Source organism: Antechinus flavipes, chromosome 4, assembly GCF_016432865.1.
Source record: "Antechinus flavipes isolate AdamAnt ecotype Samford, QLD, Australia chromosome 4, AdamAnt_v2, whole genome shotgun sequence".
In the NCBI taxonomy this organism is placed as follows: domain Eukaryota; kingdom Metazoa; phylum Chordata; class Mammalia; order Dasyuromorphia; family Dasyuridae; genus Antechinus; species Antechinus flavipes.
This window is the reverse complement of record NC_067401.1, coordinates 77,267,976-77,280,118: the sequence shown is the minus strand read 5'-3', so window position 1 is coordinate 77,280,118 and position 12,143 is coordinate 77,267,976. Positions and strand designations below refer to the sequence as shown.

The following is a 12,143-nucleotide window of genomic DNA, read 5'->3' as shown; positions in this document are numbered from 1 at the left end:
TCAAAACATCTACAATGAATTACCAAACAAATATACAACAAAGATAAGTGGAGTGTCCAAGGACAAGTTCATATGAAGGTAACAGGATTCAAGAAGCAAACATAAAATATGATTTAAGATTCAGAACTTTGTCCAATAAGTCTTGTATGTGTATGAAGATTTTATGTGCAGCTTGACATGTGCCTTGTACCGACCATGTCTGAATTCTTATAGAGAGAATACCTCATGGCTCACAATTCTAAAACAATTTGAATGGTAGACAACTCTGGATTGAAGCTAGCACTTTTGCCTCTTTTTATGAATTTTATTCTTATTTTATTAATTTCAATTTCAAAGGCTGATATTCTATGACTTTGCCCCCATGTTCTCTAAGCTTATTGTCACCTTCTGCAGCAATCACCTACCCATTCTGTGGTTTTCTTAATATATATTCCTGTATTGTTTGATCTTTCTTCTATTCTCTCTAGGATGGGCCATCTTGCATTTCTCTTGGGATTGCTATTTGGAGTCACTTCTATATGTGGAATTCCTTTTTGCTCAGATGATGGACAACTTGCCTTCTATAATTCCTGCAACCTCACCGAAGTCCCCCAAGTGCCAAATACCATTATTAAGCTATTCTTAAGTTATAACTATATCAGGGTGATTAATGCTACTTCATTCCCTCTATTGGAGATGCTCCTATTGCTACAGCTAGGAACTCAGCACACGCCTCTGATCATTGAGAGAGAAGCTTTCAGAAACCTGCCCAACCTTAGAATCTTGGATATTGGCTATAGTAAAATTCAGTTTTTGCATACTGATGCTTTTCAAGGCTTGCCCAACTTGTTTGAATTACGTCTATTTTCCTGTCATCTCTCAGATTCAATTCTAAAAGATGGTTATTTTAGAAATTTACATTCTTTAGCTGTGTTGGACCTATCTATAAATGACATCCAGAATATCCACCTTCATCCTTCTTTTGAAGATCTGAAATCTTTGGAATCTATAGACTTGTCTCAAAACCAAATATCCCATGTATGTGAAAGAGATCTAAAACCCCTCCAAGGGAAAAGATTTTCTTTGTTTAACCTTTCTTTCAATATCCTCTATAGCAGGATCTCAGTCAACTGGGAAGAGTGCATGAATCCTTTCCAAAGTATGTTCCTTGAGATCCTGGATGTCTCAGGCAATGGCTGGACAGCAGATATCACCCAAAACTTCTGTCGTGCTACCAATGGAACCAAGATTCTTTCTTTGTTTCTTAAAAACCATATTATGGGGCCAGGATTTGGTTTTCATAACATAAAGGAACCTGACCAGGACACATTTGCTGACCTGGGCATGAGTTCAATAATAAAAATGGATATTTCACATGGCTTTATCTACTCCTTGAATTTTCACCTGTTCAAGACCCTCAGAAATTTAGAATTTATAAACCTTTCACATAACAAAGTAAATAAGATTGCTATAGAAGCATTTTATGGCCTTGATAGTCTCCAAATTCTCAATCTATCCTATAACCTACTAGGGGAACTCTACAATTCTGATTTTTATGGACTGTATAACATTTCTTATATTGATCTACAAAAAAACCATATTGGGGCAATTCAGGCACAGACATTCAAATCCTTGAAAAATTTACAAACTTTGGATCTTCGTGATAATGCTATTAAAACAGTTGATTTTCTTCCAAGCTTAACTATGGTCCTCCTAAGTGGCAATAAATTGGTAAGTTTTGAAAGGAGAGGCATAACTGTTGAATTCCTTGATTTATCAGAAAACAGGTTGGAATCGCTGACAGATTTCTATACTCTTCTCCAGATTCCAGGTCTGAAGTTTCTCATTTTAAATAAAAATCGATTTTCCGTTTGCTACCAACATTATTTTTCTTCAAAGAACTATACCTTGGAGCAGCTTTATCTTTCAGAAAACATACTGCAACTTGTCTGGCAAACAGGATCATGTTGGAATATGTTTAAGGGACTTTACCAGCTTAAAGTTCTCTTCCTGAATAATAATTACCTCAGTTTCCTTCCACCTGATGTTTTCAGTGATCTGACTGCATTACAAATCCTTAGCCTGCATGCTAACAAGTTGACATCTCTTTCTCCTGGTGTTCTACCTGCAAATTTAAGAGTCTTGAATTTATCCCATAACCTCCTACTATCCCCTGACCCAACCATATTTGCATCACTGAGCCACTTAGATATAAGTCACAATCAATATATTTGTGATTGTGAAGCCAAAAATTTTATCCTTTGGCTGAATCAAACCAATGTTACCATGCTTGGGTCCCCTGAGGATGTCTACTGCACATACCCTGACTCATTCTCTGGGGTCTCACTCTATTCACTTTCCACAGAGGGCTGTGATGAAGAGGAAGCCCTAAAGTTTATTAATTTTACACTTTTCATCTTCTTTACCACCACCTTGACTCTGTTCCTCACAGCAACTGTGATATTCACAAAGTTCCGTGGGCTCTGTTTTTCCCTCTGGCATAAGATGGTCCAGAGACTGACATTCAAGTACTATCGTCAAGGAGTAGAAGAGGATCAGCACAAATACGATGCATATTTGTGCTTCAGTAACAAGGACTTTGAATGGGTCCAGAATGCACTCCTTAATCACTTAGACTCCCGGTACAATTCTGAAAATAGATTTAATCTGTGTTTTGAGGAAAGGGACTTCCTTCCAGGAGAAGACCACATCAGCAACATCCGGGATGCCATTTGGAGCAGCAGAAAGACTATTTGCATTGTGACAAGGCATTTCCTCAAAGATGGCTGGTGCATTGAAGCCTTCAATTCTGCCCAGAGCAGATACTTCTCTGATCTTAAAGATGTCCTCATCATGGTGGTAGCCGGATCACTCTCCCAGTATCAATTGATGAAATACCCACCAATCCGAGTCTTTGTGCAGAGGCAACCATACCTGAAATGGCCGGAGGACCTTCAGGATGTTGGCTGGTTCTTAAATAAACTCTCTCAAAGCATACTTACCAAAAAAGAAGAAAAGAAGAAATCCAACAACATCCCCTTACAAACCATAGCAACCATATCCTAGCCAAAGAAAACAGTGTCATCCTCAACTCCTGTCACAAGTTATTCTTTCCATTATATTTACATTACAGATGTTTGACTCTTTCTTTGGAAGCAGCCAGTTGGCAGGATAGATTGAATGTTAAATTGGGAGTTAGGAAGACCTGAAATCAAATCCTGCCTCTGACTTTGATAGCTGTGAGACCTTGGGCAAAATACTTTACCTTGCTTTCCAATTCAGTTTTCTCATCTGTCAAATGAGGATGATCAAGTGAAGTTTATCTTACAGGATTATTGTGAGGATCAAATGAGATAATTCTTATCAAGCCATTAGCAAACCTTAAAGTGCCGTTATCAATGTTAGTTCTCATTATTATTCATTGGATTTTTCTGCTAAGAAAGGACAGAAACCTTCTGTTTTTCATATTCATATGATGATTTGCTATGCTGACTTAAAAAGAAAAATTAATGATTTAGAAAATTGGAATTGACCCCAAGAAGGAGACCAAAGGTCTATCTAGTACCCAGTATTTTTTTTAAATAACTTTTTATTGACAGAATCCATGCCAGGGTAATTTTTTTACAGCATTATCCCTTGCATTCATTTCTGTTCTGATTTTTCCCCTCCCTCCCTCCACCCCTTCCCCCAGATGGCAAGCAGTTCTTTACATGTTGAATAGATTACAGTATATTCTAGATACAATATATGTGTGCAGAACCAAACAGTTTTCTTGTTGCACAGGGAGAATTGAATTCAGAAGGTATAAATAACCCGGGAAGAAAAACAAAAATGCAAGCAGTTTATATTCATTTCCCAGTGTTCTTTCTTTGGGTGTAGCTGCTTCTGTCCATCTTTGATCAATTGAAACTGAATTAGCTCTCTTTATTGAAGAGAACCACTTCGAATATATCCTCAAACAGTGTCGTTGTTGAGGTATATAATGATCTCCTGGTTCTGCTCATTTCACTTAGCATCAGTTCATGTAAGTCTCGCCAGTCCTCTCTGTATTCATCCCTCTGGTCATTCCTTACAGAACAGTAATATTCCATAATGTTCATATACCACAATTTACTCAACCATTCTCCAATTGATGGGCATCCATTCAGTTTCCAGCTTCTAGACACTACAAACAGGGCTGCCACAAACATTTTGGCACATACAGGTCCCTTTCCCTTCTTTAGTATCTCTTTGGGGTATAAGCCCAGTAGAAACACTGCTGGATCAAAGGGTATGCACAGTTTGATAGCTTTTTGACCATAGTTCCAAATTGCTCTCCAGAATGTCTGGATGTGTTCACAATTCCACCAACAATGTATCAGTGTCCCTGTTTTCCCACATCCCCTCCAACATTCCACATTATCTTTCCCTGTCACTCTAGCCAATCTGACAGGTGTATAGTGGTATCTCAGAGTTGCCTTAATTTGCATTTCTCTGATTAATAATGATTTGGAGCATATTTTCATGTGTTTTTTTGTCTGAGAATTGTCTGTTCATATCCTTTCACCATTTATCAATTGGAGAATGATTTGATTTCTTATAAATTAGAGTCAATTCTCTATATATTTTGGAAATGAGGCCTTTACCTTTGATTGTAAAAATGTTTTCCCAGTTTATTGTTTCCCTTCTAATTTTGTCTGCATTTGTTTTGTTTGTAGTACCCAGTATTAATGGTCTTTCATGAATTTTTCTCTTAGTGTCACATAAGCCATGGAATATGCTAAATATGAGGAGGGAAGCTTGGAAAAAGGAACAAATGACGCTCATTTCATCAATATTCAGTTTTGTGGAACTTGTAATATTCATTGTTGCTGAGTTCCCAGGAAAACTGCTTCTCATCAGACTGTAGGAAGGACAGGAAAGGAAAGGGAAGAGGAGGAGAAGAATTGAGGGCAGAGGAATAGAGGAAAAGAGAGAAAGGAAAGGTAGAGAAAAGAAGGAGATGGAGGAGGGAATAGAGGAGAGTATAAAGGAGGAGAAGAGAAGAGGGGAGCTTTCTTTACTTTCTGATCCTTTAAAAAATATATTTATTTTCAACAGAATGGTGCCATTGCTTGAAATGGATGTCGAGTATACCATTGATTCAGATACTAATCTTAGGCAAGACTGTAGATCTAAAAGATGAAATGGAATAGTTAAGTGTTTAAATTGCCATATTTTTCTCCTTACTATGATGGTACCATATAGGTTTTTGGTAACATTTCCTTCAAAGAATGGTGATGGTAAGACTTGGGAAATTTGTCATACATCATCATTGTCATCATCCACAGCAAACTTTTTTAGAGTACCATCTATAGATTAATTACAGGGAACACAAAGAGGCAGGAAATATATGGTTATTTTGGATGTAGATGGGGGGAAGTATATTTAAAATAATCAATGCCAAGGAATAAGTACATAGTATAAGCAATAAATGCCAAAGTTGTTCACAAGAGTAAAGGATCATTAAGGGCTGTGGTGATTTAGGAGAAGATTTTTTTTTTTGACATGTTGGAGCTGAAGCTGGATCTTGAAAGTAGGTTGAAACTTAGGCTGGTGAACATGAACAGAGAACATGGGAAAATGTGAAGGTGGAAAAAGATAGCTAGAGTATGGTTCATTACAAAGAAGGTGTCAAAGGACCAAATTAAAATCCACCTTTGACTTTTGTACCTGTATGAATTGGGGTGAGTCTCTTAGGCTCTGGGGTTCATTTTCTTCATGTATGAAATCAGGGAGTTAGACTAAACTGCCCCTGAGATTCCTTCCAGGTCCAATCTATGCTCCTATAGCAGCATGCTTTCCAAAAATTAATTTTCACTATACCGATAATCATTACTTTCCATTGACAATTGGAACAACTGAGGCAGGGAACCCTAGGTCAGTATAAAGTAGATTTTGGAGTTGTAACTACCGGATGTTTTCCAACAAACACTCAGATCTTACTTGCTTTCAGATCATGGTTTTCCCAAGTACAATTTAAGGTCTGGGGTTGAAAAGGCAAAAATCACAGTGCTTGTATCAACAATACTCAAGGTCAAAGCCATTGGACACTGCTTACAGAAGAAATTCCAAAGAACATTTGAGAGAAATTAAACTGGGGAAAAGAAAAAAATCCACATCCCTTTGAAATTCTAAATTTCAATTCTGAGCTGAAATGCTAGTACAATGATAAGAACTGTATCTTTTGTGGTCCTCTCAGGAATTATGCCAGTGCCTAGATTAAATAGATGCTCAGTCACCATACTGAAATTAATTGATTGTGTCATACTAATAAAGTTTTTTAAAATTGTCAGTAGTCCATTGTCTATAGTTTCTTATGTGATGCAGTCATGCTGCTTGACATTAAGGTGGGATGCTACAAAGCACAATGTCAGGTAAGAACTTCTAGAGGGCTGGAACTCTGAAAAGGTGTATTTGAATCTCAGACAGCAGAGCACTTAAGGCTAAGTACCTACTCAGTGTGAGATAATGGTTCTATAAGCATATATTTAGATAATATGGTGATGTGATGGCTCCCCTCATGATTGGTGCCTGCTGAATGTGATGTGGTGAGGTAATCAGAGGCACGGATTGGAGGACTAAGGGAGAGAGTGAGACTCTCTCTCTGCTGCAGCACCCTGAGAAGAGAAGACCTCAGACTTCAGACTCAGAATCCAGGATACATCTTTGGCAAGCTGAGTGGCAGCTTGCCTGCCTCCTTCACTTCTCCTTCTAAAGACCAAGGACTTTGGTCCTGACTCTGACTGATCCTGAAGCCCTCCAGAGAGCTAGCCTGGACATTCAAATCCTTTCTCAGACACCTCCTAACTCAGTATCCTTTAGCAAATAATTACACCTTGGCAGTGTAATTTCCTAAAGAAGTGGGTTTAACTCAACCAATGTCCTCTAAGATCTCATATAGTTTTAAATCTATTATCATAGGATGTAGAATGTTCCTCTGGCTTGGCTATTACTCTCAAATCTTTCCCCTCCAAGCTCAGAATCTCAATTGGAAGAGTCCTCCGTGGGCCCCTAGTCTAACTCATACAAGGACAAGAATTCTTTCTACAACTTACCCCGTCTTTTTGCATGGGACCCCTTCAATCTATTTCCTAATTAAAAAAAAAAAAACTGTCTTACCTATGCATGAATTCTATATATTTGCTGCTGTTCAGTCATTTTCAGTCAACTCTGATTCTTCATGACTCCATTTGAGGTTTTCTTAGCAAAAATATTGGAGTATTTTTGCCATTTCTTTCTCCAGCTCATTTTACAAATGAAGAAACTGAGGCAAACAGGATGACGTGACTTGTCCAGGGTCACCATCTAGTAGGTATCTGAGATCATATTTGAACTCATAAAAATGAGTCTTCCTGACTCTAGGCTGACACTCTAACCATTGTACCCCCTAGATATAGTATATATCTATATACATGTATGTAGTCTCTCCTTTTATAATGTAAATTGCTTGAGGGCAAGAACTCTTTCCCTTTGTCTTTTTATCTCCAGCACCCAGCACAGTGCCTGACTAAGGATGAACAATTAAGTAGGCACAGTTATAGGCAGAGCATCAGACCTGCTATCAGGAAAACCTGCATCCAAGTCCTAAGGTACAGCTGCAGTTAAGGTAAAGCTTGACTTAGCCTCTGTCTCAGTTTCCTCCTCTGCAAAATGAAGCTAATAATAACATGTATCTCCCAAGGCTATTAAGATAATATTTGTAAAGCTTTTCACAAACCTTAAAATGCTATATAAATGCTAGCTGTTATTAATAATAACAATAAGTGATGGATGGATGGATGGCCATTTAGCTTTTGCTCAAAGCAGAACAACTTTGCTTTGTCTTATCCTGGCACCCACAGTTCTTGCCAATCAGGCTCCAAACTTCTTTTTTGTACATTACTCCCTTTCGTGTGCTATATTCCAGCCCCACTGAATCACTAGCAGTTTCCCTACTCAACATTTGACCTCCCATCTCTGTGCGGTCACTCAAGCCTACCTTGCTCTGCACTTATGTCAGCACTTCTAGTCAAAAGACTGAAGAATCAAATGACCAGGGTTCAGCAACTATGGGATCAACAACCCTGCAGTAAAACATAAGGCTCACCAAGTTACCCAACAGGTTCTTTGAAGTGTAGTCTATACTTTGCTCTTTAAGGCAGACCTGGTTTTGACTACGTGGAGACAGGCCCTTGGTTAGAAGTCACAAGTGGCCTCTTTTCCTGACATAAGTAGTTTACATCTGCAATATGTCTCACATTTCTTCCCACTGACATCATAGATTACATCTGCAAAGCCTCTCAAACTCCCCAAGCTAGACTACAGATTAATTGGAGATGTGTCAACTGATGAACCCTAAAGAACCACTAGAATTTCAGCTGCTCCAATGACCCCCAATAGGCAAAAAGCCTTGGGTTGTATCATGGGCCTTGACAAAGACCATTTCTTTTTATTATCTGTCTTGTAGCTTTTTTCTCTAGAAACCAGCTGCTCTTTTCTCCTTGGTACCTCCATATACAATGTGCAGAGTTACAATAGGCTTCCCATCTCAGTTACCTTCTCTCTCATTCCCAAGCAATCATCAATTCCAAGTACAATATGTTCATCAGAAAATACAGAGGAATCAAATCCTGACTCTGGAATTATAAGCCTTTTCAGTTCCAAGAAGTGATTTGGTTAAAAGAACACTGGACTGGGATTTAAAAAGTATGAAAATATAATAATTGTTGATCTCTGCACCTCAATTTTTTCATCTGCAAAATACCTCCACCTATTTCATAAAGATATGAAAAGAGAATAAGAGCCTCTGGGAAAGTTTTTTTAATGCTCCCAGAGTAAAAAGAGTAATTATTTTCTCTTAATCATTATTTTCATATTGCCATTAAGCAAGAAAGTGGACCTAGGGGAAAAAAATGTCCTACGGTGGTATTTGCCATATTATCTCATTCATTTTGTCACTTTAATAGAGCATCATTCCCATTTAATAAATGCAAAAATTGAGACCTAAAGGAGGGAAATGTCTGTGCTGGGAAGAAAACATAGACATGACTACTAGCATATAGTATGTCACATACTACAGCATCATAGGATAGCAATCATAAATAATCTAGTGCAGCTCCATTTTACAGAAGAAACCAAGACTGGAGATGAAAGAATACAATAAGGATCAAAGCCACAATTTGAACACAGTTCCTTGGACTTCAAACTAGTCCACTCTCTACTGCCCTGTGCTATCTTCCTTGTCTCCTGGATCTGCTACAGTCATTTCATTTCGTTTCATAAGTTGTTCGATTAACTTTGCTTCCAAGCTAGCTCTCAGAATTTATCAAGTAGCTCCTCTATATTGATGTTAATTGAAAATCCTTATTTGTAATAATCAATGGTCAACAAACATTTATTAAACACTCTCTGCCAGGAACTACATATGCTGGGGATACAAATATAAAGATAGCTCGTGCCCTCATGGAACTTATAATCTAATGAAGGAAGACAAAATGCACTATCAACTTGGCTATATTCAAAACATGTCATTACCCTCCATCTAATCTGATGGGTAACTTCTCTGTTATTAATTAGGTTGATCCTCCAAACAAGGAGCAACTTGAAATAGTGTAATAGAAAGAGCAACGGGTTTGGAATTGGAAGTACTGTATTCAAATTCTGACTCTGCTACTTTCTGTCTATGTGATCTCGGCATTCTACCCAACAATCTTTGGGTTTTAAGATTCATCTTTAAAATGAAACAATGAAAGAGATCATAAAATAATAGATTTAGAATAGAACAGATCTTAGAAGTCATCTAGTCCTCATTGTGTTAGTGAGGAAACTAACATTCAGGGTTGAGAAGACCTACCCAAGATCACGCTTTTAGGATACTTTCTATCCTTCCTTCCTCAATGAATTCAGTGACTGGCTAACAGTAGTTCTCTTGTCCCCTAATCCTGCCATCATACTTTGGTAATTCAATCTATATGTTGCTTTCCCCTCAACACTTCTCAATTCCTCAACTTACTCATTTCCCATGACCTACTTCTCCACTCCATGATAGCTACACACAGAGATGGTCATGCCCTCAATAGGACCATAACCCACAAGTGTTCCACTTCTCCATCAGCATTGTATTTCCTTACCCTGTTCTTCATTCTCACGAAGACTTTTAATCCTTAAATACTAATTAAAGACATTTAATTTAATCCTTAATACAATTCTTTATCCAGCCATCACCCTTACACTGGCTATCATCTTCCTTCCCCATCTCTGTCCTTTGATGAACCAGTTCAACTTTACATTGACTGTTTTTCTCAAGTTCTTTATCCCTTCTCTTATTTATGATCTTAGCTTGCCAGCCAAAACCGTGAGTTATTCCCATCATTTGCTTCTTTTGCTCCCATTTCTCTACTGCTAAAGAAAGCTGAAAGAAATCACAAAAACTTGTTGATTGGGTCCAATTCAATTTTTTTAAGAGAGGCAATCAGGTTAAGTGACCTTTCTAGGATCATATAACTACTAAGTATTTGAAGTCGGATTTGAACTCAGATCCTCTTAACTTCAAGGCTGGTGTACTGTGCCACTGTGCCACTCCCTCCATCCCTACCATCTCAATTTTATGTTATATAATCTCAACAGGAGCCTCACCATGGCAAACCAACTCCGTTATACTTCACTAGTCAATTATCTATCCCACTCACCACAGTGGTTTTCTCAAATCCTCAAACATCCCATGGCTGTCCCTTCTCTTTTTTTTTTATTTCACTTAAAAAAAAACTTGAGACTATTTGTGGAGAGCTCCCTCTTTTCCCCTCCACCTCATCCCACAACACTCAGATCTCATTCACCCTTATTCTCCAAGAACTCTCCTTGTCAAGGTAAACTCTTCTACATGCACAAAGCTTTCCTGTTCCATCCCATCTTCTCTAGCAGATAGCCCCCTCTTTCCTCATATTCTCCCTTATCTTCAAGATCTCCCTGTCTCTTGGCTGCTTTCCTACTGTCTACAAATGTGCCCATGTCTCCCTCTTCCTTAAAAAAACCCTCCCTTGACCTACTCATCTCCTCTAGCCATTATTCTATGTCTCTTTCCCTTTCCATGGCTAAACTCATTGGATAGTACTTTTTAGATCATGACTTTATTTTCTTTCCTTCTACCTTTTTTCTTAACTTTTTGCCATGTGACCTTGCCATTCAACTAAAGCTGCTCTTTCCAAAATTACCAGTGACCTTTTAATTACTAAATCTAATTTTCCTTAGTTTTTGTTCTTTTTCATCACTCTACAGCCTAACCCTTAGTGTATGGTCATGAAAAAAAATCATTTAATCATTTTGTGTCTCGGTTTCCATATCTGTAAAACAATGTTAAGAAACAAATATTACCCATCTCACAGGTTATTGTGAGGGAAGTAATTTATGAATCTTAAAATGCTAAATGAGTATCAGTTATTATCTAAGTAGCTCCTGGAAGGTGAGCTAAAATAAGGCAACTACAGACAGATGGGGCAGAAGGACCAAAAACATGGAGGATATGAATCATACTAGAAACCAAAGGGATATAACCAATAGGAGAGTTCTCAACCTTTAAGAAATAAAGGGAAACAGAATAGCAGGAGTTTATGTTCATAAGATCACACATTTACACCTGGAGTTATAGCCCAAAAGTTTTCTGATCTAACCCTCTCATTTTACAGATAAGGAAACTGAAATTTAGGGACTTCTTCAGGCTAATAAGTAGCAGAATCAAAGTTTGAGCCCACTGACTCCAAATTCAGCACTCCTTCCACAGTATCTTGATGCTAAGGCATCTAATTTCAAGTTTGTGGTGTCATAACAGGAAGTCCAACTACCTTGTTGTAAACAGCAGTTATTTCCACAAAACAAAAGCTGGTCTGTTGTGTGGGCAACAGGGAAAAGCAGGATTAGTTATGGATCAGTTATGGATCAGTTAGCTTTCTCATACCCACTGGTCCAACAATCAACATCAACAACGACTTCCACCCATGACAACAATGCATCTGTGAGAGTGATGGCTAACATCTGTTAATAAAGCCTTACAGAAATAGGATCCTTTGACAAATACATTTACTTAGGTGAGTAGTTGCTGGGTTCTTTCCAGGGGCAGTTCTCCCCATGGGTAATCCTTCTTATCTTATGTTGACAGTTTATACCTACAC

The 12,143-nt window shown here is 38.0% G+C and overlaps 1 protein-coding gene across 2 annotated transcripts in view; it reads left to right on the top strand.

Annotated features, from left to right (window-relative positions):
* TLR5 (toll like receptor 5) overlaps positions 1–6,073 on the top strand; it is a 67,952-nt gene extending 61,879 nt beyond the window's left edge. For both annotated transcript variants that reach the window (XM_051993367.1, XM_051993366.1), the window contains exon 3: positions 468–6,073. In XM_051993367.1, the coding sequence (XP_051849327.1) occupies positions 469–3,045 (2,577 nt within the window). In that variant the 5' untranslated portion in view covers position 468 and the 3' untranslated portion in view covers positions 3,046–6,073. The remainder of the gene's footprint in view (positions 1–467) is intronic.
* Positions 6,074–12,143: the final 6,070 nt, after the last annotated feature.